Source organism: Durio zibethinus, chromosome 13 (assembly GCF_047325235.1).
Source record: "Durio zibethinus cultivar Kanyao isolate XHJ-2024 chromosome 13, ASM4732523v1, whole genome shotgun sequence".
Taxonomy (NCBI): Eukaryota; Viridiplantae; Streptophyta; class Magnoliopsida; order Malvales; family Malvaceae; genus Durio; species Durio zibethinus.
The window spans coordinates 2,175,767-2,203,450 of NC_143174.1; the positions used below are offsets into that span (position 1 = coordinate 2,175,767).

A 27,684-nucleotide genomic window follows, 5' to 3' on the forward strand; every position below is an offset into this window, starting at 1 on the left:
AAATTTAAAAAATAACTAAATTAAATTTAATTATATACATAAATTAAAAATAAAAATTATATATAAAAAAATAAAAAATAAAAAATATATAAAAATTAAGTTTAATAATATATATTTTTTATTTTTATCTATATATAACTTAATTTTTATATAATTCACATATATAAAAATAAAAAATATATATATGTGAATTTGGATCTTATAGGGATAGGTTTAAGTTTTAAATTTTTTATTTAATGTTTTATTTAAAATTTAAATGAATCTAAAAATTGTATTCAAATTTGTTTAAAAAATTTTAATTTTTTGTTCAAATTCTTTCAAAATTTTAAAAAATTTTCGAGTTTAGACAAATAACTTGATCTTTAAATAAATTTAGTTCTAATATTAGTATTTATAATTTTTTAAAACTTTTTGTAGATTTTAACTTTTTTTTAATTTACTTAAAGGATTTTTTTATAAAATGTAAAATATTAATTATCTTACGATAATTTTTATATTTATAAATATTTAATAAAAAATAAATGATATAAATATACAAACTACTATACTTATTTTTTTCATTTTTATAATAAAAAATTAAAACCATTAAAAAAAACCAAAAAGGCTCTCCTCTTGACTTTGAACTTTGAAGTTAAAAAGACACAAAGGTTGTGTTTTTTTTCTCCAGAGAGACATTCTGGGTTTCGCTCTTGTTCTCATTTTTGTGTTCCAAAGGTATATTTTTTCTCTTTCTTTTCATTCTGTTTTTAGGTGTTTTATTCGTGGTTTGTTTGGTGGGTGAGAAAATGTGTGAAAAGGATGAAACTTTGAAGTGTTTTTGATGTTGAGGGTAGTTAGTTTCCTTTATGTTAGTACCATTTTTGGAAATTTTGCTGTAGTGTTTTTGACTTTTTGTATGTGTAGTTAATTTTTGTTGAGGTTTTTGGTTTTTGTAACTGATTTTCTGTTTCTTATTTGGTTACAACTTTATGTCTTGGTTTTTAATTCTCGGATAAGTTTAATTGTTACAAAATTAATGGTTGGTTTTTAAGGATTGGAACTTTCTCTGTAAAATTGAGTGCTTTAGGAAAAATTTATGATGCCTTTGTCTTTCTTTTTGTGTTAAATTCATGAATTGTGGAGTTTTAGAGTCCTTTCTCTCTCTTTGTCCCATTTCATGTCAATTTTTGCGTCTGAATTTATTGGATGAGTTGAATATTTTTCTCTTTTTTTTTTTCTTTGTTTGCAATTTTGTAGAAAAGAAGAGAAATTTCCATGTGCAGTGGTCCAAAGAAGAAACCAACTCAAACTGGTTTCATGATGGAGGGTGAGTCTCATAAAGAAGATGGGCTTCCTCAAAAGTTCTCCGTTTTGCTGGAGTTGTCGGCTTCAAACGATCTGATTGGCTTCAAAAGTGCTATTGAGGAAGAGGGTTATGATATTGATGAGCCAAGCATGTGGTATGGAAGGAGAATGGGTTCAAAGAAGATGGGGTTTGAAGAAAGAACACCCCTTTTGATTGCTTCCATGTTTGGGAGCAAGGATGTGGTGAATTATATTATTGAAAGTGGCCGTGTTGATGTTAACAGGGCGTGTGGTTCTGATGGGGCCACGGCTGTCCACTGTGCTGCTGGTGGTGGTTCATTTGATTCGGCTGAGGTTGTCAAAATCTTGCTTGATGCTTCTGCTGATACCAATTCTGTTGATGCTAATGGAAACCGGCCTGGTGATTTGATTGCTTCAGCTTGTAACTCAGTTTTCAGCTTGAGGAAGAAGATGTTGGAGTCTTTTTTGAAAGGAAGTGGCAGTGTTGGCGAAATAGAGGGTTTGCCTGCTCAAGTAGGAAATGAAATGGAAGGGCAGGAGCAGCAAGAGAATTCAATGCCTCAGATTTTGAAAGATGGAACTGATAAGAAAGAGTATCCCGTTGATCTTACTCTTCCAGATATTAAGAACGGGATATATGGGACTGATGAGTTTAGGATGTATACTTTCAAGGTCAAGCCTTGCTCGAGGGCTTACTCCCATGATTGGACTGAGTGCCCCTTTGTTCATCCTGGGGAGAATGCAAGGAGGCGTGATCCTAGGAAATATCATTATAGCTGTGTTCCTTGTCCTGAATTTCGTAAGGGAACCTGCAGGCAGGGTGATAACTGTGAGTATGCACATGGTATTTTTGAGTGCTGGCTTCATCCTGCCCAGTACCGAACTCGTTTATGCAAGGATGAGACTAATTGCACCCGGAGGGTATGTTTCTTTGCTCACAAGCCTGAGGAGCTTCGTCCCTTGTATGCTTCAACAGGTTCAGCGGTGCCTTCCCCAAGATCTTATTCAGCTAGTGGTTCCTCATTAGACTTGGGTTCTATGAGTCCACTTGCGCTTGGCTCCCCATCCGTTATGATACCTCCAACATCAACACCGCCCTTGACCCCTACTGGTGCCTCTTCTACTATGGGTGGAGCGATGTGGCCAAACCAGTCTAACATCATATCTCCTACCTTGCAGCTTCCTGGTAGTAGGTTGAAAACTGCTCTAAGTGCTTGGGATATTGATTTTGACATGGAACTACTTGGGCTTGAAAGTCATCGTCGCCGCCAGCAGCAGCAGCTATTTGATGAGATATCTGGTCTTTCCTCCCCAACCAGCTGGAACAATTCCTTGTCCACTGCTTCAGCCTTTTCTACCTCTAGTGATCGAACTGGGGAATTAAATAGGTTTGGAGGGGTGAAGCCCACTAACCTTGAAGATATTTTTGGATCTATTGATCCTACTATTTTGCTGCAACTACAAGGAGCCTCTCATGATGCTGCAGCTCCTCAGCTGCAGTCTCCCACTGGAGTCCAGATGCGCCAGAATATTAACCAGAAGCTCCGAACTAGCTACCCAGCCAACCTAGCATCGTCTCCCGTGAGGGCATCTGCATCCTTTGGGATTGATCCATCTGGGCCAACAGCAGCAGCAGTTTTAAGTTCAAGGTCAGCTGCCTTTGCAAAGCGAAGCCAGAGCTTTATTGAGCGTACAGCTGTAAATCGTCATTCAGGGTTTTCGTCACCAGCTTCTTTAGCAAGTGCAATGCCTTCTAACCGTTCAGATTGGGGTTCCCCTGATGGCAAGTTAGACTGGGGTATACAGGGAGAAGAGCTAACTAAACTAAGAAAATCTGTTTCTTTTGGGTACCGCAGCAGTGGCAGCAATGTGGGAAATCCAGCACCCTCAATGACACGATCATCTGATGAGCCTGATGTGTCTTGGGTCCAGTCTCTAGTGAAGGACACTCCTGCTGGACAGCTCAGTTCTGAGGACGAGCAGCAGCAGCAGTGTCATCTCAACTCTAGGGGGGCAGAGATGCTCGCTGCCTGGGTGGAGCAATTGTACATGGAGCAGGAGCAGATGGTGGCCTAAAAGCAAAGCTAGCCCCAACATTAGTTCCTATGTTAACCTTTAACTAGTTTCGTTTTTGGCCATTTTTTGAATTTTTATCAATATTCGGCAATTGTAATTGGAATGAAATGGAGAAGGGGAAAATTGATTGCCCGCCTAGGAGAATACAAGGTGAGCAGAACAAAAGGTTTCTGCTAATACTGCCCTTAGGTTCTCAAGAATAATGTCTGTTATTCTTTTTTATCATAAAAGTTGGTTCATTTCTTGGATAGAGTTCCATATTCAACCAAGTAGAATCATGATTTGCAGAAGAGGGTGGTTAGGCCAATGTTCAACTAGTCAAATTTCTGAGGTACATTCGTTTTAATATGCAAATGGAAGCAAGTGTATTGATATTTTTTTTGGTTTATTTTCACTTGATATGGGTTGTGCACATTATGTTCCAGGAACTGCTGCATTGTTTAATTAATATATATTTTTTCAGGGAAAATTCGCTGATCTTTTTACATGTTCCATTTTGATTAATCATAATGCTTTTATTTCTAGTAATACGCATTACCACCAGAGATCAGGAGTTCCTTGTTTTGACTTCCCAGCTGCTATGCAAATCAATCCCAACATTCAACTTTAGCTGGAAACAAATAGAAATAGATATTTTTAACATCGAGCTTCTGCACTCTTTGATTTCTTGATGCAAAGCACAGAATGGATAGATCTTTCAATATGATTCCCCACTATAATCTTTCTTTTATCTTTACAGTGTCATTTACCTATCAACTTTTTGAATTCTGCATCTTACTTTTGGCATTTCAAAAGGTGAGAAGCTCATTGATTCCTTGATTCTAAGTGGGTGTGACTGTTGGGCACTAAGGAAAAAGCCAGTTCTACTAGTGTTCAGCTTTTTTTTTTTTTTTAATATATTTGAGGTCGTAAATATTTGAATCTTAATTACTGAAACTAAAAGTTTAGCACTAACACACCACTGTTGTCAACTCGTGTTTAGCTTCTTTGTGTCTTTAAATTAACTATTCTTCTTTGGTAAACTTGGTAGTGGGATGGGCACTAGCAGCCTGGATGAATGAAGAACAGTAAGGCTGTCATTTCATACATCCAAAGACTATTTTGCTTCTCATTAGCAGAAGACTAGAATGTTTTTGTCAATTTTCAATAAGGTTTCTGGAGATGCAGAAATCCAATGATCAAACTATTGTTACTAAAACAAATAAAAAATTTCTTGACATATCTTCATCGAGGGTTGGCCATTCTTTGAGTCCTGCTGCCGGCGTTGCCTGCACTGGGATTATTTTATTTTTCGTGTGGGACTGAGCATTGCTTAATCTCGCTGCTTGTTTGTAATTTAATAAAACAATAAAACATTGTTCCCAGTTGGCGGTTGGAAATATTCCTCTAACCACAAACTCGTCTCAAAATTAGGACAAAATCAAGTTTGACTTCTTGTATTGATTGCAGCACTGCTTTTATGACTTGCTTCACAAGGAGGTTCCTGCTAATCCACTTAAGTTGATAAAATTTCTCACGTTCTTGGTGAGATAATGTAGACATCGATTTTGTCCGGGTCTACTATTTTATTTTTTTATAATAATAATAATATTTAACAAAACAAAACAAAAAAGAAAAAAAACAAAACAGAAAAAAAAAATAAGTAAACAAACAAAAAAAAAAGAAAGAAGTCAAGGAGTTGGTGCGAGGCCGAGCTACCTCGACCAACTCCTTGACCAGCTCCTTATCAGCAACCCAACCAGCCCCCCGACCAGCTTTCTGCCAGCCACCCTACAGCTACCAACTAACCACCCTACAGCCAGCAAAATCCCACTTAATTGAAACTCTATAAAATCAACACATAAACTTCAAAAAGAAGAAGGGGAGGAAAGAAAAAAAAGAAAGAAAATGGGAAAAAAAATTTTTCAGGTGAGAGCTCTGAAACAAAAAAAAAAATTTTCCAGCTTGAGGGTTCAGGAACGGAAAATTTCGATCTACCCACCCAAACACCCAAAATACCCAAACACAAAAACCAACCCAAAACAACCATAAACAACCGTAAACAGAACCGCCACAAAAAAAAAAATGAAAACAAAAACCAAAAAAATAACACAGTCCTCGCCTACGGCGAGGAACCTCAGCGCCGAGCCACCTGCAAAAGCCAAGAAATCATCAGTTTCGTAAAAAAAAAAAGAGAAGAAAAATTGAAAACTTTAAAACCCAATCTACGCGAATCAAGGCCGTTTTTGGTGAAAAAGATGTCAGATCTGTGCTCAGGGGGTCGAGAAGAGTTCGTGAGAGAATTTTGGGGTTTTTTCGACAACCGTAGACGACGGTCGGCGACCGACAAACGGCGGCGGCACCGACAGCCGGCCGGCGTGCGGCTGAAGAAGAAGAGAGAGAAAAAAAAAAGAGGGTTGTTTTTTTCTGAAGACCAAAAAAATGACGCAAAATTTTTTTTTTTGACTTTTATATAAATTATCAATAGCCAAAACGACGTCGTTTCAATAAAACCAAAAACGACGCCGTTTTAACCAAAGAAGGATCCGCGCATTGACCCGAATTCGACCCGAGATCCGCGCAACCCGACCCATCGACCCGTTCCAGCCAGCCTTGAACCGGTTCATACGAACCGCCTATCGACCGCCGAACCGGTCAGACCGCCCGGACCATCGTTGACCGGACCGTTGACCGGTCCGGTTCAGGTAAAAAAAAATTTTTTTTTTTTGAATTTTCTAAATTTTTTTATATTATTATTTTTGTTATTTTAAATATATTTTATATTTATGCATGATAAATTTATAAGTTTGTTAGAATAAATGTTTAATTGTTTTAATAATAATAAAATTAAAAATAAATAATAATAAAAATATATTAAAATGTTTTAAAAAATAATAATCATTTTTCCTGCCTAGATGTTAGAGGGAATAAAAATATTTTTCTAAAATAATAATTCCGCCTAGATGTTGGGGAATTATTGTTAATAATTTTTCATAAATAAACATAAAAAAAATTTTCATTAATTTTGAAAAATTATTAAAATCGAACTTGCTTCAAAAATCCGCCTAGATGTTGGGGATTTTTAGAGATGTTCGTATTTTCTTAAAAACGAAACCTTAAGCGCTATTTCTTAATCCTAGGTTTTTAAAACCCTTAAAAATTCAAAATTCATTAAATCCAAAACCGCTCGAAATCCAAAATCCTTGAAGTCCAAAGTTCGAAAAATCCTAAGGACACGTGTGAAAATTCTATTGGAAGCAATTTGTTCCCGAATGCCGCCTAGATGATGGGGTATTTAGGAAATTTTACTTCATTAAGTCTTTTCACACGAGTTCATAATTCATATTAATAATAAGATTAATAAATAAAAAAAGTATAATAAAATTAGAATTTTAAATATAAACAGTCGCACCTAAGCTCTGCCTAGATGTTGGAGAGTCGGGGTGGTCTCATTATATTTAAGAATCCAACTCTTAAATTGTATTTTATTAAAAATAAGATTAATAAATAAAAAGTATAATAAAATTGAGATCTTAAATATAAACAGTCGCACCTAAGCTCTGCCTAGATGTTGGAGAGTCGGGGTGGTCTTATTATATTTAAGAATCCAACTCTTAAATTGCATTTCATTTTACATGACATTCATTAGCATACATACGTTATCGTATTATCATCAATAATTGTCTGCATTATTCTCTCTTTAATTTATTCATGGTACTCTGCCTAGATGTTGGAGAGTCACCAACAATTTTCTGTAAAGAGTGTTATTTCATTTTAAGAATTGTTGTGTTAAATCTTAAGCGAAAAGGGTTACTTTAAATTCTGCCTAGATGTTGGAGAATTTTAAGATAATTCTTTAACTTAAAGATTTTCTCAATATTCCTAAATAAAAATTTTAGCAAAAAAAAAGAATATTTTTTTTAAATGAAGGAAATTAATGTTAAATTTTAAACTAAAACCATTTTTATCCGACATTGAAAATAGCGCATAGTTGAATGGTACCAATTTATGGACGTTGTGGGGGTGCTAATCCTTCTCCACGTGTAACCGACTCTCGGACCCAACCTGATTTTTCGTAGACCGAAATATATCTTTTTAATAAACTTTAAACCCGTTTTTTTAGTTTTATTAAAAAGATAAACTTTTGGGTGGCCAATCACACCTTAATAAAGATTGGTGGCGACTCCCTCGTTTTTATTTTTCTCAATTTTAAAACAACTCATTTTTACATCTGGCGGTCTCAAAACCGTTACGACAGACAATAAGTTAATAATTGCTGCCAGCCGCTTCTTGACCTACTGATTAAAGCCAAGGAGTTGTGTTATATTGTAAAGCTTATGTTCGAGTTCAAGCATCTCAATCCCACCTTCAATGCTTAAAAAAAAATGTTTTTCTTTATTGAAAGGAAAGATTTGTTGGGCAGTCCATTGTGGTTTCCTTAGTAGGGTGGTGGGTTTCAAAACTCCTAGTACTAGAATTTGTTGTCCAATCATGATTTTCTCCATCCTTTGTAATATTTTAGTTTCCAGCAACTTGGGGATTTGAGTTTCCCATGAAGATATTCATTTGATGACTCAATTTTGCTGCATCAGGCACTCCTTTCTTGTCCACACATTTTGATTACTCTTGACTCTTTAAGATGACAATTGGTTTATCCAAGCAGAAATCATTAACTTTACTGCATTTGGCTACTTCCTGATGAGGCTTCTCAACAATTCTTCTGTTCAGCTTTTCCTTATTCAACATACTTAAAACCCTTTTGCTAGCCTGTCTATTAGCCTTGTTACAATCCCTGGAGTGACCTTGGAAGCAGCAATCTTGTCTACATTGAATTGTTGCTTCCTATAATTTGCTACTGAATTGGCCTCAGTAATGTGTTCAGAAGGGTGTGTTGGGAGACTCCAGGAACAAAGAATTCGACAAAAGATCCCTGCTAAGCAAACAGCATTTGCACCTTTGAAGTGCACATTTTGGGATTCAAAGACATGTTGAAAAAGAAGAAAAAAACTAGGGAAAGAGAAGGTAAAACATTGAGAGTAAATTGGGTTTGTTGAGTAACTTTAGCTTACAACTTTGCAAAAAAGGAATAAATTTTCAAGAAGAAAAAAGCCAAGGGGCCCAAAAAGCCAAAAGCAGAAAAATTGTATGTGGGGGGGGGGGGGAGTGATGTGAAAATGGGCAAAAGGGCAGTTGGAAAGAGAGAGAGATGGCAGGATTTGCATTTGAAAGTGGGGAGGCAAATGGCAGTGGACATTGGTCATTTGGGCAAAGCAGATCAGAGTTTCAGGAATATGTTTGCACTTGCGACGAGAATCTATTTTCCAACAATTTGTTGTTTACTTATTTTGAATTATGGGTTAAACTGAAACATGAAGTAGCCTTCTCATTGCACATAGGGACTTAATTTACTTTTTACTTGCTTAGAAGACTTTGTTTTAAGATGATATTTTATAATTTATTTAGAAGTAAAATAGATTCTATTTCTTATCAAATTTAAATAATTTTTATCTTTCTATAAGATTATAAAGTTCTAAATATTTAAGATATTGTTGATTACAGAGTTCATCCCAAGATGATGGTAATTTATGAAAATATTGTTATTTCCCAAATTTAGAATACGATTCATCCAATTTTTGATATTCATGAATATATTTTTTAAAAAATTCTTCTAAATGTCTTATATCACATAATTTTATTTTAGTCAATACATAACCAGCTTCATTGTTTTGATCAGTTAGTTTCATTCTTTCACAAAATTCATTTTTTAGTAGATTTGTAAGATTTTTTAACAAATCTGATATAGTAATAGTTTGATTTTAAAAGGTTCCTTTTTGAACTTTTCTTACTTCGGAGTTTTTCCCTTTACGTAAAAATTGCAAAACATTTTCTTGAAATGTTTTATAGAAATAATTTACAAATTTTTCTTTAGACCAAGTGTCTTTATAGTTGTTTACTACAATAATCATAGATTGTGTCTAATCTTCTATAGTTTTTTCATAATCATTTATAGAGATATTTGAAAGATCTAAAGATGTTCCTTTTTGAGTTACATTTTTTTTGTTTAAAGATGCTATAAAACTAGATTGTGGTATAGGTTCTATAACAGTTTTGGAAGATGTTCCTATTTGTTTAATTTCATCTTTATAAATATCATATTCAGTTCCATTATCAAACCTATTTTTGTCATTAATTTTTTGGTTAGAAATTTCTCCTATTTTTCTTTTTCCCTTATCAATTTTTTGTTGATCAAGATCCATAGGTGTAGGCTTAGTATTGATCTCTTCATCTATTTCTTCAAAAGATGAAGATTCAATACTACTAGTTTCATCTTTTACAACTAGATTAGTAGTAAAAATTTTATCTTTATCTTTTTCATTTGAACTATTTTCATCGTAATATCATAATTAAGTATATAATGATAATTAAAATTTTTAAAAAGTTCTATATATGTTTCATATAGTTTTTTCTATCATATTCAAATAATCAATTATTTCTTTAGTAAAAAACAATTTTTTCTATTTTATGCTTAAGATGTTCTATAAGATTTTTATAAGATTTAAAATCTAATTTTTCAGCTTTAGAAAATATAGTTGGTTGAGAAGATGATGGTTTATCATCATTAAAAGCAAGAATAGCATTACTAAAATATAAAGGTTCAAAGTCATTTGTTTGACTTTTATCAACTTTTAATAATTCTAATTTTTTATTAATATTTACTAATAATTGTTTAGAATCTTAGTTTAAATCTAAATAAGTAACTTGTCCTAAACTATCTATTTTTAATTCTAGTATATCAACTTTATTAAACAAATTTTTAAAAAAAGCATTAGATAAATCAACTAAGCCATTAATACTATGATTGATTGCTGGTATATGATTTTCTAATTGAGGATCCACATTCAGACTATGATTATGAGATTTTTCTGAACAAACATAATTTTCAACTTCTTGCTCTATGTTTCTTTTACCTAAAATCGTTTGTATACCTTACAAAAATCTCTAAGGCTAGATTAAAGGCCACAATAAAGCCATAACATCAGTACAAAAATAGTAAACCAATATATGAGTTTTAGAATATAAAGCTAAAAGTTTAAAAATTGAGAAAGTAAAGAAATACTTACAATGATAGTTGAAAACTGGAGACCTTAAATGAAATATATATCTATCAACAAGGATTTTTGTAGACTACTGTAGAAGTTTAAAAAAATATTAGAGAATGAATGGGAATTTGGATGTAAATCTTAATCTAAAACCTATTTAAAGAAATACAAAAAGAAAAGAAGATAAAATTGATCAAATGGAAGCTAAAAAAGCATAAATTTGACAAAAAAAAAATTTGTTAGAAGAAAAAATTTTAAACAGAAATCCAAATGCAAATGTTTCATTAGTTATGAAAAAGTTCATATAGCAACTCAATGTCCTAATAAAGGAAAAAAGTATTAAAAAAGTTATTAAAACTCTCAAAGAAAGAGATTTATAAATTTGTTTTGGAGAATTAGTTTTTGAAAAAGAAATTATTTATGAATAAGTTTCTAAAGAAAAAATTATTTATGAATTAATTTTTAAAATAGATTCTAATTCTGATAATGATGAGTATATTTTTATGTTTAATACAAGCAATAATCCTGATAATAATACTATATTAGAAGTTAATACTCAAATTAATTTTGAAACTAAAGATATACCTATTGAAGAACAACAAATAACAAAATTAAGTGATGTCTTAGGATAAGATGTTACTATTTCAAATGAATTGTTAGAAAAACTACAATCATTATAGAAAGATGAAATGTATAAACTGTCTGTCTTTTCAAAATTCAAACCATGGATACAAAGATGCAAAAAAATTTAGTAGTAATACCATAGCTCCTGATTCTAATCAAGGATCTATAGATATCCCTTTATTTACCAAAGAAAAAATCAAGAGAATTAAACAAAAATATCCTAAAGTTAGATATATACATTTAGGAATAATTATGATAACTATAAAAGCTTTATTCAAAGTTGGTAATGATGTACCAATAATAGCAGTATTAGTAGACAAAAGATTTGAAAACTTTATTATAGCACTAATAAGAGGAATACAATTAAATCTAGTATCATAAGCTATTTGGTTTAAAGTAAAACTAAACTAGTTTATTTCTATTAATAACCCATTAATAAAAGATTGCCTTAGACTTAGAATAGTGATAAAAAAGTCAAAAATTAGAAATGTGGCTCATGATCTATTTATAAATTGGACAACTATTAATGAATTTACTAACCATACTTTCACATCTATTAAAGAAATAGATTCTAATATTATAGAAATATTTAAACCCATACATTTTGATTCATATATCAAATCAAGATTAATGAATCTTAGAGATTTGTTAGTACCCACTATATGGTTATTAAAATGTATTATAGAACCTATTCTTTTTAATAGAAAAATAAAACCTATGAGATTTTTTGCATCAAGAAATAATTTGTATTTTGCAAATCATGGAGAAAGTAGTTATAGTAATAATCTAGTTCTACCTCTACCCTCTTCTATATCTTCATTCTCAAATAAAGATAGTGAAACACTGAAAGTATTGCTAGTGAACAATCATTTGTTTCACACAGACAATTCTTTTTTTCTCAACCTCAAACAATAGGAACAAAAAATATAAATATTCTTATTTTTTAAGGAGATACAAGTATTCAAAATAAAAAAAAAAAGGTTTCCAACTCAGTAAACTCAGTTTTAAATTCAATTTCTTTTATAAATACTATAAGATATTATATTCGAAGTTTGACTATAATCAACCAATATAAAGTTGCTAAAGATGAAGTAGCTACATTTTCAAGAAATCAACCAAAAAAGTATTACAATTATGTTGAAGTAGAATTTAGATTTAAACATTATAAAACATACTCTTTAAATGTTTTCATAGACACCGGAGCAACTATATATAGTTGTAGAAGTAATGTTTTATCATTAGAAAAATGGGTGCCAATAAAACTCCCTATCACAGTAATAGGAATTGATGGAAAAGAAACTATAATAGGATGTAAAGCAATATTTCTATTTATTTAATGAATAAAAAATTTATAATCCAAAAAATTTTATATTTTCTTTTTATACGTAGTGATATGTTACTAGGAAATAATTTTTTATACAATTATTGACCTTTCTATATGAATATCAATAATGTTATTTTTACTATAGATAAAGAATCTATAGAAATACCATTAGTAAAAAATTATAAACATATATGTGATTCTGATTTCTGACCTGAAACCAACAAAATAAAAATTAAATCAATTAGTGAAACATATTAGTTATATAAAATTTTAAAAGAAAATTTTAGTGAGGAACCATTAAAATTATGGTCTAGAAGTCCTAGATTCTATAGTTTAAAAATTCTTGATTCAAAAAAATAATTAAAGTAAAACTAATAATCTATACTAAATAAGATATAGATGAATTCGATATACAAATTAATAAACTTTTATAAAAAGGACTTATATAACTCACTACTAGTCTACATTCAAGCCCAGCATTTATGGTAAGAAATCATGCTAAACAAAAAAAAGGAAAAGCCAGAATGGTAATCAACTATAAAAGACTTAATCAAAATTTAATATTTGATGGACACTTTATTCCTAAAAAAAAATGTGTTAATAAACTTAGCAAAAAATGCTAAATATTTTAGTAAATTTGATTGTAAATCAAGATTTTGGCAAATAATGCTAACCAAAGAGTCAAAACTATTGACAGCCTTTAGTGTATCAAAAGGCCATTATCAGTGGAAAGTTATGCCATTTGGACTTTGTAATGCTCTACAAATTTTTCAAAAATGGATGGACACAATTTTTGAAAAATATAAAGATTTTTGTAGGGTATATATTGATGATATATTTATATTTTCTGAAACATTAAATGAACATAGAAAACAATCTTATAACTCAAGAATTTATAAAATATGGTATAATATTAAGCCATAAAAAGATAGAGTTTGAAAAAACTAATATAGAATTCTAAGGTTTAAATTTATCTTCAGAAGGCCTTACTTTACAAGATCATATTATAGTAAAAATCAAAGAATTTCTAGAATAATTGGAAGATAAAAAACAATTTCAAAATTTTATAGGTCTTCTTAATTATGGAAGACAATTCATTAAAAAATTTTCTAAAAAAAAGAAAGTCTTACAAGAAAAACTAAAAAAGGATGTACATTTTTCTTGGACAAAAAGATGATTATGATATTATTAAACAAATTAAATTAGATCTTAAATTTATACATAAAGTATATCTTTTAAAACCAAGAGAATTACTTATTCTTAAAATAGATGCATCAGACCAACATTAGGGATGTATACTTAAATCAAAAGTACATAATCAATAATTAATTTATGGCTATAATTTTAAAAAATTTAAACCAAATGAATTAAAATATATTATATTTGAAAATGAGTTACTTGCTATAAAAACTGTTGTAACTAGATTTTATATTTACCTAGCACCTAAAAACTTTATTATTAGAACTAATAATCAGGTAATTAAAGATTTCTTAAAAAATAAAAAATTAGAAACTAATCCCAAAAGGATTAGATGATATAACTTTTTATGCCAATATAATTTTTTGTTGAATTTTTTAAAAGATCTAACAATTTTTTTGTTGATTTTTTAAGTAGACCCAATGGATCAAGAACAAACCAAACAAGGTTCTTCTCTTACACATGTTAATCCTAACTAAGGATTAAGATTTTAGTTTTTTAACCAATCATTAGTTCCATTTCCTAAATGATATTTCTTTTATCCACAACCATGCATGAAAATGCTAGGAATTCCATCATAACAAATAATGAAACTCTATAGATTATCTTAATTTTCTCAGGATCCAACCTAATGGACTCCAATATCATTTTCTGAATATTTCAGAAAACAAAAAATTTGTTGAAACTACAACAAAATTTTTTAGAAATAAAAGATTTTTATAACCTAAGATTACCCCTTGAGTTAAATAATCTTATAAATAAATTGAAAAGTCCAACTTCAAGGTAGTAAATAAAAAACATGACTAAACTTGCGGAAGGATTAACCAAACAAGTTAATAAATTTTAAACTTTTCAAAATATTGTTTTAAATAGTTTAACTTTAAAAGATTGGAAGCAACCATAAATTTTTAAATTTGATGAAAAAGAAAAATCCTTTGAAGAGATAAATAATCTCTTAAATATTTGTGATTTTCTCATAGAAGAAAAAACTATTTTTTTTTTTAAATTCAAAAAATTTCTTTTATATGAAAAAGCTAACAAAGTCTTACCTAATAAACTTTTTAATAGAATAAAAAATTCAATAAGAGATGAAGTAGATCATCTACTTCATGAAACATTTTATGAAATTTTCATTGTATATATTTAGAAAATCAGGGGATTTCAGTAGGATATTTTAAAATTAAATTCATATTAGATTATGATTATTATGATATAATCAGTATCAAAATAGGATTTGTATGTATAATTACTTTTCAAAATTTATCTTTTCATTTAATAAGCTATTTTTCTACCTTTATAAAATAAAATTTTTTGATTTTGTTAAAAACGATGAATATTTTTCTTATGTGCATATTAAAATAACTAATTTAACAGCATTCTTTCATAGAAAAAGATTTTTTCAACCATATAAAATTTGGGAAGTCAAAAAAGTGTTTTATAGACTAGATTTATTAGCACCTAATGAAAATGAAAAAAATATAAAATTTGTTCTTTCACAATTTAATAGAGTAAGTTTATATAGTTTTCAAACCGGAATCATCATGATAGAAAAAACAAAAGAATTGCTAAATAAAATCTCACCAACTTAATAGAGTCTTTATATTACTGCTACAACATAAGATAAAAGGATTTTTATAAAAAATTTAAGATAAAAATAATCCAGAACCAAAGCTTGAAGTGATTGAACTTCTAGAAAAACTATTTAGAATGGAAGATCTAGATTACCTTTTTTCTTTACTACTCCAGTATTAAGAATGATAGGAATATTGAAACAAGTCAAGGATAGCTTCACTAGCATCTTTTAATCCAGAAGATGAAGAGGCTATAGACCTGAAAAATCAACAAAACGGATAAAGAAAACAATAAGTCAACATTTGCTACTAAAAAAATGGATATGTATTAGTACAACAAAAGTAATTGTCATTATCTTTTTTTATAATTTTACTTTTATTAATTGTCAATTTGTCAAAGGTAGGTAAGCTCTTTTAAATGCTACATAACCCAATTAATAGAAATTAATTATCTTTTTTGAATGTAAGAATAAAGGGGGATACAAAAGACAATAAAAGGTAAAGCTGCCATTAACTTGTTTCATTGTTTTCATCTTTCTTGATATTGGAGTACTAAAGAAAAAAGATAATCCAGATCTTTCATTCTAGATAGTTTTTCTAGGAATACGATTGCTTTAGGCTCTGGCTTTAGATTATTTCTATCATAAAATTTTTTCACAAAAATATTTTTATCATTTGTTGTAATAATGAGATAAGGATTCTGCGAAATTGGTGTGATTTCATTTAGTAATTCTTTTGCTTTTTCTATCATGGTGACTCCAACTTGAAAATTATATAAACTTGCTTTATTAAATTGTGAAAGAACAAATTTTATATTTTCTTCATTTTCATTAAGTGCTAATAAATTTGATTCATAAAGCACTTTTTTAACTTCCTAGATTTGATATAGTTGAAAAAAATCATTCTCTGTGAAATAATTCTATTAAACTAGTTATTGTAATATGCACATAAGAAAAATATTCATTGTTTTTTACAAAATAAAATTTTTTTGATTTAATAAAGGCAGAAAAATGCTTTATTAAATGAAAAGATGAATTTTGAAAAGTAATTATACCTATAAATCCTATTTCGATACTGATTATATCATAAGTGTTATGGTTTAATCTGAATTTAATTTTAAAAAATCCTTATGAAATTCCCTTATTTTCTAAATATATAAAAAAAAATATTAATGAAAATTTTCATAAAGGAGATGATCTATTTCATCTCTTATTGAATTTTTTATTCAATTAAAAAGTTCATTGGGTAAGACTTTGTTAGCTTTTTTGTACAAAAGAATTTTTTGAATTTTTAAAAGAGAAAAAGAAATGGTTTTTTCTTCTATGAGAAAATCACAAATATTTAAGAGATTGTTTATCTTTTCAAAGGAGAGCTCTTTTTCATCAAGTTCAAAAATTTGTGGTTCCTCTTAATCTTTTAAAGTTAAACTATTTAAAATAAAATTTTGAAAAGTTTGAAATTTATTAACATGTTTGGTTAATCCTTTTGTAAGCTTAGCCATATTTTTTTCTAAAAGTTAATTTACTGCCTTGAAGTTGAAAATTAGGCTTTTCAAACTTTATTTATGAGATTATATAACTCAGAGGATAATCCTGGGTTATAAAAATTTTTTATTTTTGAAAAATTTTATTGTGGGTTTAATAAATTTTTTGTTTTCTGAAGAATTTCAGAATATGACATTGGAGTCCATTGGTTTAGATCCTAACAAAATTAAGATGATCTATAAGGTTCCATTACTCATTGAGATGGAATTCTTGACATTTTCATGTATGGTTGGGGATAAAAGAAAATATCCTAGATTAGGATATATAACTAATGGTTTGTTAAAAGATTGAAATCTTAATCCTTAGTTAGGATTAATGTGTAAGAGAAGAACCTTGTTTAGGTTGTTTCTTTTTAACTGTAGTCCATTCACCAATTTTTTCTAGAGATTTTTTACTTCAAACCATTAGGCCTACTTAGAAAATCAGTAAGATAATTGTTAGATCTTTTAAAAAATTCAATAGAAAAATTGTATTGGCATAAAAAGTTATACCATCTAATCCTTTTAGGATTAGTTTTTAATTTTTTATGTTTAACAAATCTTTAACTGCCTAATTATCAGTTCTAATAATAAAAGTTTTTAGGTGTTAGGTAAATATAAAATCTAGTTACAGCATTTTTTATAGCAAGTAACTCTTTTTCAAATATAATATATTTTAATTCATTTGGTTTAATTTTTTTTGAATTATAGCCACAACTTAAATCTTAATTATGTACCTGTGATTTAAGTTTACATCCCCAATGTTAGTCTGATACATCTATTTTAAGACTAAGTAATTTTTTTAATTTTGAAAGATATACTTTAGGTATAAATTTAAGATCTGATTTAATTTATTTAATAATATCATAAGCATCTTTTGTCCAAGAAAAATGTACATTTTTTTTAGTTTTTCTTGTAAAACTCTCTTTTTTAGAGAGATTTTTAATGAATTATCTTCCATAATTAAGAAGACCTAGAAAACTTTAAAGTTGTTTTTCATCTTCCAATTGTTCTAGAAATTATTTGATTTTTACTATAATATGATCTTGTAAAGTAAGGCCTTCTGAAAATGAATTTAAGACTAAGGATTCTATATTAGTTTTTTCATGCTCTTTGTTTTTAGGGCTTAATATTATACTGTATTTTATAAATTCTTGAGCTATAAGATTTAGGTGTTTCTTATTCTCATTTAATATTTCAAAAAATATAAGTATATCATCAATATATACCACACAAAAATTTTTATATTTCCTAAAAATGGTGTCCATTCATCTTTGAAATTTTTGTGGAGCATTACAAGGTCCAAAAGGAATGACTTTCCATTGATAATCATCTTTTAGTGCACTAAAGGCTGTTAATAATTTTGATTCTTCGGTTAGCATTATTTGCCAAATTCTTAATTTACAATCAAATTTTCTAAAATATTTAGCATTTTTTGCTAAGTTTATTAACACATCTTTTCTAGGAATAAAGTATCCATCAAATATTAAATTTTGATTAAGCCTTTTATAGTTGATTACCATTCTGGCTTTTCCTCTTTTTTGTTCAGCACGATTTTTACCATAAATGCTGGGTTTAAACGTGGACTAGTAGTGGGTTCTATAAGTCCTTTTTGTAAAAGTTCATAATTTGTATATCGAATTCATCTATATCTTATTTAGTATAGATTATTGATTTTATTCTAATTATTTTCTTTGAATTAAGAATTTTTAAACTACAAAATCTAGGACTTCTAAACCATAATTTTAATGGTTCCTTAGTAAAATTTTCTTTTAAAATTTTATATAATCAGTGTGTTTTACTAATTGATTTAATTTCCAGTTTCTTAGTTTCAGGTCAGAAATCGAAATCACATATATGTTTATGATTTTTTACTAATGGTATTTCTGTAGATTTTTTATCTATAGTAAAAACTATATTAGTGATATTCAAACAAAAAGGTAAATAATTGTATAAAAAATTATTTAGTAACATATCACCATGCATAAAAGGAAAATATAAAATTTTTTAGATTATAAATTTTTTATTCATTAAATAAATAGAAACATTTTTTGCTTTATATCCTATTATGGTTTCTTTTCCATCAATTTCTATTACTGCTATAGGGTGTTTCATTGGCTCCCATTTTGCTAACGATAAAGTATTACTTCTACAACTACATATAGTTGCTTCGGTGTCCATTAAAATATTTAAAGAGTATGGTTTATACTGTTTAAATTTAAATTTCACATCAACATAATTGCAATACCTTTTTGGTTAATTTCTTGAAAATGTAATTACTTCATCATTACCTATTTTATATTGGTTGATTATAGCCAAACTTCGAATATCATATTTGCTAGTATTTTTAGAAGAAATTGAATTTAAAATTAAGTTTATTGAGTTGTAAATTGAATTTTCTTTATTTTGAATTCTTGTGTCCCTTGGAAAAATAAAAATATTTATATTTTTTGTTCCTATTAATTAAGGTTGAGAAAGATAATATTATCTATGTAAAACAAATGATTGTTCACTAGTAATAATTTCAGTGTCTTCACTATCTTTATTTGAAAATAAAGGTATAGAAGAGGGTGGAGGTAGAACTAGATTATTACTAGAATTACTTTCTTCATGATTTTTGAAATATAGGTTATTTCCTTATGCAAAAAATTTCATAGGTTTTATTTTTCTATTAGAAAGAATAGGTTCTGTAATACCTTCTAATAACCATCCAATAGGTATTGACAGATTTCTAAGATTCATTAGTCTTGATTTGATTTCTGAATCAAAAGGTCCAAGTTCAAATATTTCTATAATATTAGAATCTATTTATATAATATATGTAAAAGTATGATTAGTAAATTCATTGAAAGCTGTCTACTTTATAGACAGATCATGAGGCACATTTCTAATTTTTGACTTTTTTGTCATTATTCTAAGTTTAAGGCAATCTTCTATCAATGGGTCATTAATAGAAATAAAAAAGTTTGGTTTTACTTTAAACCAAACAGCTCCTGATACTTTATTTGATTGTACTTCTCCTATTAGTGCTTTAATAGGGTTTTCAAATCTTTTGTCTACTAATACTGCAATTATTGGTATATCGTTACCAACTTTGAATAAAACTTGTATGGTTAACATAATTATTCCTAAATGTATATATCTAACTTTAGGATATTTTTGTTTAATTCTCTTTATTTTTTCTTTGGTAAATAAAGGGATATCTATAGATCCTTAATTAAAATCAGTAGCTATGGCGTTGCCACTAAATTTTTCTATGTGTCTTTGTGTCCATAGTTTGAATTTTGAAAAGACGGATAGTTTATATATTTTATCTTTCTTTAATGATTGTAGTTTTTCTAACCATTCATTTAAAATAGTAACATCTTATCCAAAGACATAACTTAATTTTGTCATTTGCTATTCTTCAACAGGTTTATCTTTAATTTCAGAATTAATTTGATTATTAACTTCTGATAAAGTATTGTATTAAGTATAAAAATATATTCATCATCATCAGAGTCAAAATCTGTTTCACAAATTAATACATAAATAATTTTTTTCAAAAGTTTTTTCTCCAAAATAAATTTCTAAATCTCATTCGAGAGTATTAATAACTTTTTTAGCATTTTTTTCCTTTATTAGGACATTAAGAAGCTATAAGATCTTCTTCATCACAAAAGAAACATTTCTACTTGGATTTCTTTTTTAAAATTTTTCTTCTAACAAATTTTTTTGGTCAAATTTATGCTTTTTTTTGCTTCTTTTTTATCAATTTATATTTTCTTTTCTTTTTGTATTTCTTTGAATAGGTTTTGGATTGAGATTTACATCCAAATTTTCATTCATTTTCTACTATTTTTGTGCATTGCTCATCACTTAATTTACTTTTTACTTGCTTAAAAGCCTTTATTTTAAGGCAATGTTTTATAATTTGTTTAGAAGTAAAATAAATTCTATTTCTTATAGAATCTAAATAATTTTTATTATCTTTTGTAGGATTATAAAGTTCTAAATATTTGGGATACTGTTGATTACAAAGTTCATCCCATAGTGATGATAATTTATGAAAATATTGTTCTTTCCAAAATTTAAAATGTGATTCATCCAATTTTTGGTATTCATGAATATATTTTTTAGAAAATTCTTCTAAATGTCTTATATCATGTAATTTTATTTTAGTTAATACATAATTAACTTTACTGTTTTAAATAGTTGGTTCCATTCTTTCATAAAATTCATTTTTTAGTAGATTTGTAAGATTTTTTAATAAATCTGGTATAGTAGTAATTTGTTTTAGAAAAGTTCCTTTTTGAACTTTTCTTACTTCAGAGTTTTCCTATTTATGCAAAAATTGCAAAACATTTCCTTGAAATGTTCCATGGAAATAATTTAATAAATTTTCTTTAAACCAAGTGTCTTTATAGTTGTTTAATACTATAGTCATAGATTGTGCCCAATCTTCTATAATTTTTTCATAGTCATTTATAGAGATTTTTGAAAGATCTAAATATGTTCAACCTTGAGTTACAGTTCTTTTCTTTAAAAATTCTATAAAATTAGATTGTCGTATAGGTTTTGTAACAGTTCCGAAAGATGTTCCTATTTGTTTAATTTCATCTTTATAAATATCATCTTCGGTTATATTATCAAACTTATTTTTATCATCAATTTCTTGGTTAAAAATTTTTCTTTTCCCTTATCAACTTTTTGTTGATAAAGATCCATAGGTATAGGTTTAGTATCAATCTCTTATTTGACTTTATTTAGAAGATGAAAATTCTATATTACTAGTCTCATCTTTTACTACTGGATTAGTAATTAAAATTTTATCTTTTTCATATGAACCACTTTATAAATAATATCATAATTAAGCATATAATAATAATTAAACTTTTTAAAAAGTTATATACATGTTTCATATATTTCTTTTCTCATATTCAAATAATCACTCATTTCTTTAAGAATAGTAGTTTTTTCCATTTTATACTTAAGATGTTTTATAAGACTTTTATAGGATTTAAAATCTAATTTTTTAGCTTTAGAAAACTTAGTTGGTTGAGAAGATGATGGTTTATCATCATTAAGAGTAAGAATAGTATTACCAAAATATAAAGGTTCAAATTCATTTGTTTGACTTTTATCAACTTCTAATAATTCTAATTTTTTATTAATATTTATTAATAATTGTTTAAAATCTTGGTTTAAATATAAGCAAGTAACTTGTCTTAAACTATATATTTTTTATTATAGTATATCAACTTTATTAAACAAATTTTTAAAGAAAATAGTAGCTAAATCAATTAAACTATTAATACTATAACTGATTATCAACATATGATTTTCTAATCGAGAATCCACGTATAAACTATGATTATAAAGTTTTTCTAAACAAACATAATTTTTAACTTTTTACTCCATGTTCCTAATACCTAAAATTGTCTATATATCTTATAAAGATCTCCAACACTAGATTAAAGGGCATAACAAAGCTACAACACGCACAAAGATAATAAATAAATATATGGGTTTTAGAATATAAAACTAAAAGTTTAAAAGTTGAAAAAGTAAAAAAAAATGTACAATGATAACTGAAAACTGAAAACTGAAAACCTCGGATAGAATATTGATCTATTAATACAAAATTTTATAGACTATGACGTCTATACAAGATTTTTTATAAAGCTCTAAAAATGTGAGGAAAGACCACTTTTCTTTGACACTATTAGCATCACCTGTCAGCTGACAACCTTGCCATAAAAGCACAAAAGCTAAGGAAAAAATGGTAGTCATTATATTTGTTTTTAATGTAACAATTAATCATCGAATAAGCCACGAAACAAAGAGAAACAGTAAACTATTGGACAATTTGATAGTTCGATTAGTCACAAAAAATAAATAATTATAAAATGATAATTTATTCTATTCATTTTTTGTATTGGAAAATGAGGGCATGATGCTTCGTATTCACGGGTTGTTTAGAATGCAAAGGAGACAAATGGGTTGGTGAGAGAGACAGTGCTTCAGAGGAGAGTACTAGGATGGTGTGGGGCTGTGGAAAATCTTTGGGTTTGGAGCCGAAGATGCTGACTTTCCCACTTTAAAGTGGCCTCTCAAAACTTGGCCAACCAACAAAGGTTTTAAACAAGAGGGTAATGCTGTGCTCTCTCGCGACCGAAATCTGTTGCTATGTCTGATGTTTCTACCTACTTTTTCTCTGTTGGGATTTTCAAACAGTTATGACACAGAGCTGCAAATAGATCAGATGGGGACATGGGGTCGACCTTTGAAATTTCTTGTTTGGGTCTAACGTGTGCCTGAGTTCCTTTCTGATGCCTTGGTTCAAGCCTGTTCAGGTAATGGTTTAGCAGTAGCTTGATCCTAATTTTCATTTTTAACAAATTTAGAAATTCCAAGTTCGAGTTTATGTACGTCCTTGGAGAATGTAAAAAAAAAATGTTTTGTTCCTGTTGATGTCCATAAGGACGCTTTCCCCATTATTACTTTTATGAAAGGCTAATAAATCCAGACGCAATTGTTGCTTATTTTTATTAAAGGATAAAGGAAATTCAAGTCTTTAAAGTTCACAACATGTGAGATCATGTGCATCACATCAATCTATGAAAAGATCCTTCACTTAAAAAAAAAAAGGATGATGATCAACATCTTTCTTTCAGATGAGATTCCTGAAATAACTTTAATGTTAATTATTTGAAGTGGCAAAAAAAAAAAAAGTACAAACTCTGATACTTGTTGATGTTGAAACAAGTAAAGGAATTATGGTTCCTTCTTCAGCTATGTTCTAAATTTATCATTCAGATTTGCCAAGGGAAAGCAACTGGAACAGCTGTGGATCAGTCTGATAATATACTATATCTCCATTGTTGCTCACATAATGATCTTGTCCGAGGCTTGTAACCAAATTCTTGATTAAGTGAAATGGAATAGGCCCTGATTTCTTCGGCTCCCTATAGTATTTTCCAATCACTGGTTTGGCTGCTTTAGTCTGCAAGGCAAAAGCATTAAACCATTACTATATTTAATTTGTTTTGTCAAATCAATCTGTTTGATGAAACTAATTAATTAATCAAGAATATTACCGCTTCTACTAAGTGATAATGAGGGATTTGAGGGAAGAGATGATGTATGACATGAGTGCCAATGTTATGGTGGATATTGTTGAATAAACCGTAATCACGATCCACTGTTGTAAGCCCTCCTCTGAGGTAACTCCACTCCTGTCAAATTAATATAGAACAAAATCCGCTCTCAAGTTGAAGAAACTTTTACTGTCCAATGCAGCATACAAAGTTAATTGAAGCATTTATGTAAGGCTATACCCCTTACCTTGCCACGGTACCAAGGAAGTTTCTGCTCATGGCCATGGTGATGTAGGTAAGTCACTAAATCCAGCCATGCCACGAAAATCTACAAATGATAGATCATTCCATTACTATCAGAGAAATTCCATACATATAAAACTAGAAACTCGATTAGTAAGGTGCCACTTGACCTACCAAGTAGGGAACACCATAGAGCTTAAACACCTGCGTTGGGCCAAATGCATAGGATAAATAGGCAATCAGAATAGCCATTGCAGTCCAACAGGCGGTTGAAGTCATCACAAGTTTCCTCTCTTGGGAGGTGAACAGGTTGCTGTAAGGATTGAAGTGAGATCCATCCTTGCCTGGACTTCTATACCACTATATATAATGCAACAAATTAAACAAAGATAAGGAAATTAATGTTAATCTTTGCATATAATTAGATTAACTAAAACAAGCTTTCTCACCAAATACATTGGGTATGCAAATAGAGGGAAGGGGACAGCGAATCTTAGAATTCGAGTACTGATGTCCAAATTGTTGTAAATCTTCTCAGGCAGCTGAGATTTAAAAAATGATTGTGAAGGATCAGTTTCCAATGTGATACATTGATTCGCATGGATTAGAAGCAAAAGTAGAGAATGTTTAATTACCGGAACCCATGACTCATCCTTCTCGACATTTCCATGGTTCTGATGATGAGTTCTATGGCTTATTCTCCTGCAAGATTTTCAAATGATGTTTCGAGAAGGATTGCAAGTGTACAACGTACAGATCAAATGTTACCTAATCAACTTACCATCCATGGTAAGGAACAAGAATTGATGAATGTAAGATATGTCCCACCACACTATTAAGAATGGGATTGTCCGAGAAGCTTCCGTGGCCACTGCACAATCCAAAACAAATAGATTTAATAGATGTAAAATGTTAACCATCACTGGAAAAAATAGAACAGGAAAGATAGATATGATCACCAATCATGTCCAAGGACAAAGAGAGCCCAAAACATTGTTCCCTGGCCAATCCAGTAGATTGGCCAAAGGAACCATCTATTCAAGTAGAGTGCAGCTGCTACCAATGCAAAAACCACACTGACATCCCAGAAAACATAACTCAATGACCTCCAAGGATTCTTGACCCAACAATGCTTTGGGATGACAGCTCGGATATCGGCAATCCTGAAGGGAGGAGGTGCTCTCGGATCAAAATCACCTTGGTCATTGATTCCATTAACATACTCTCCTTCCCTCTCCATTGTTCCAAATGCTGTATCCTTCATTGAAGGGCTCATTCTCGGTTCCCAATCCTTGTCTGCAAACCCAAATCCAGATTCTAGTTATAAAAAAAAAAAAAATGCTAGTACTTGTTCGTCGCGGCAGGACGTTAGCCACGAGCTAACTGTATTACAATTTATCTCCCCATCTATCGAACCCTAATACAGCTGTCAAACTTAAGATCTGCTATTTGGAGTTTGGGCCATTTAATTGAAATTACCACCCCAAGATATTATTGATTTTTCCTTGTAAGTCGACAAAATGTTGAAAAAGTAAAGAGTGTTATCACTAAACAAAAAGCAAAAGGCTTTGGATTGTATCTGTCTCTCAAAAATTTATATTCCAATCACACAAATTTTTATACAGGGAAACGTTAATGATTTCTAATTCATATGGTCCACCTAATAGAAATTACCCCAAAGATTTTAATGATTTTTAATTTTCTAACAACATCAATTTAATTTTTTTTATCACTACATTAATCAATCTTACTTTTATAATTATTTTTAATTTATCTAAAATCAATTTTATCTTTTTTTTTTATTATTTTTAAGTGTATTTTCAAAATTGAACATATTTTACGTTAAGAACTCTGATTTGGAGAAAACAAACAATCAATGTCTCCCTCCCCACCTACACGAAACTATAGTTTTCTTAGCTTTTTGTTTTTTTGGTTGAACTTGAGAACAAGAATCAAAGGAAAAGATAAAAAGGACAAACAAAGGGAAAAGTAATTTGATCAATCTTAAATTTGGTTAGCATTTAGTACCATTACTTTCCCCCACCTTTTAAAAGCAACACGCTTAATTTAAACTAAATAAAATCTTAGTTGGTGTGTATAGACATTTAATTTGGTCCAGATCTGAATCAATTGGGCATGATCTAAATGGGACAAATTGGCTCAATTATTATTATTATTATTATTATTTTAATTATTTATCTTTTTATTTTAAGGGATAATGATTAAAAAAAAAGATGGACTTAATCAGTATGGGATATGTGAAATCCCAACAAATTATGGACTCATAATAAAACGAAAATTCTCTTCATATTTTGCCTATAAATATAGGCTTGGAGACAAAACACAAAAAAAAAAAAAATAGAGAGCAGAAAACAGAAGGCAGAATTTAAAAAATTTTTTGGAAGGTGTCAAAAACAATTTTAGGATTTTTTATAGAATTTTTGGCGCTTTTTTTTGGAAAATTTTTGAAAAAATTTCAGATTTCGATTAATATTCCGATGAACTTTTCGACCAAACTTGAATTTTTCGATGATTTTTTCTAGTTTTTGACGTGTTTTTTCGGATTTTAGTATAACATTCAATTGGAATTTGAGTTTTTTTAGAGAGAGTATGAGAGAAAAGAAGGGGAGAGAGAAGGAAATGAAAATTTTGAAGAAAAATGAGAATTTCAGCATTTTATACCTGTGCAAAATGACATCGTTTTGGCGACAATAAATTTCCAAGATCCGTGCATTTTTATTTGGGTCAACCTGACCCGAGCTCAACCCGTTTGATCGACCTGTGTCCCAACCAGCCCTCAGGCAAGCCGCGTCCTCTCAGCCGCGCCTTTTAACCAATCTTTGTGCCTCAAGCCGAGCCGAGCTGTTCTTTGGTTTTTTTTTTTTTTTTGGTAGTTTATTTATTTATTTTGTGCATTTATTTATCTATTTTTCTTTTAGTATTTTTGCATGATTTATTTGAAAAAATAAATAATAAATTTTGAGAATAAATATTAATTATCCAATAATGAAATTTATAAAAATTTCAAATGATAAATTTTTATAAAATTCTTGGGTGAGAAATTTTGTCTAAATTTATCCCAAATTGTGGAATAATTTAGATAAAATTTCAATAATAATAATTAATGTTTATTTCCAAACAAAAAAAATGAAAAGTATAAAAAATTAAAAAAAAAAAATTTTGGAATTAAATACAAACTACCCAATGATGAGATTCTTAGAATTTTCAAATAGTAATTTTCTAAGAAATCTCTATGTGAGAAATTTTTTTTAAATTCGTCCCAAATTTTGGAATAATTTAGATAAAATTTTAATAAAAGTAATTGTATTCTTTTTCAAATAAAAAATTGGTTGAAAATATTTGATAATTACCCAAGAATAAAATTCTTAGAAGTTGCAAATAGTAAATTTTTTAAAAAATCTTTAGGTGAAAATTTTCTTTAAATTTGTCCCAGAAGGTAAAAAAATTTAAATGAAATTTCAATAAAAAAATAATTGCCATATTATTTTCTTTCAAAAAAAAAGAGAAGGAAAAAGATTTTTTAAATAAGCCCAAATTGTGAAAAAATTTAGAAATTCTGAAAAAAAAAAATTTTTAAATTGACCCAAATAGTGAAAAATTTAGAAATAAAAAAAATAAAAAAAAGTATTTCTAATTTGGCCAA

General features: G+C 28.9%; 1 protein-coding gene and 1 pseudogene across 2 annotated transcripts; one reads left to right on the forward strand and one right to left on the reverse strand.

Moving 5' to 3' along the window:
- Positions 1 to 620: 620 nt before the first annotated feature.
- LOC111303743 (zinc finger CCCH domain-containing protein 66 pseudogene) lies at positions 621 to 3,850 on the forward strand (annotated as a pseudogene). Its single transcript, XR_016327001.1, has 2 exons — positions 621 to 714; positions 1,237 to 3,850. The product of XR_016327001.1 is annotated as a zinc finger CCCH domain-containing protein 66 pseudogene (transcript).
- Positions 3,851 to 23,197: 19,347 nt separating this feature from the next.
- LOC111304348 (omega-3 fatty acid desaturase, endoplasmic reticulum-like) lies at positions 23,198 to 25,483 on the reverse strand. Its single transcript, XM_022900893.2, has 8 exons — positions 24,980 to 25,483; positions 24,802 to 24,891; positions 24,656 to 24,722; positions 24,470 to 24,562; positions 24,195 to 24,380; positions 24,025 to 24,105; positions 23,778 to 23,915; positions 23,198 to 23,683 (listed from the first exon to the last, which is right to left on the reverse strand). The coding sequence occupies exons 1-8, from the start codon at positions 25,294 to 25,296 to the stop codon at positions 23,489 to 23,491; spliced, it is 1,167 nt and encodes a 388-aa protein (XP_022756628.1). The 5' UTR covers positions 25,297 to 25,483; the 3' UTR covers positions 23,198 to 23,488.
- Between the last annotated feature and the right edge of the window lie 2,201 nt (positions 25,484 to 27,684).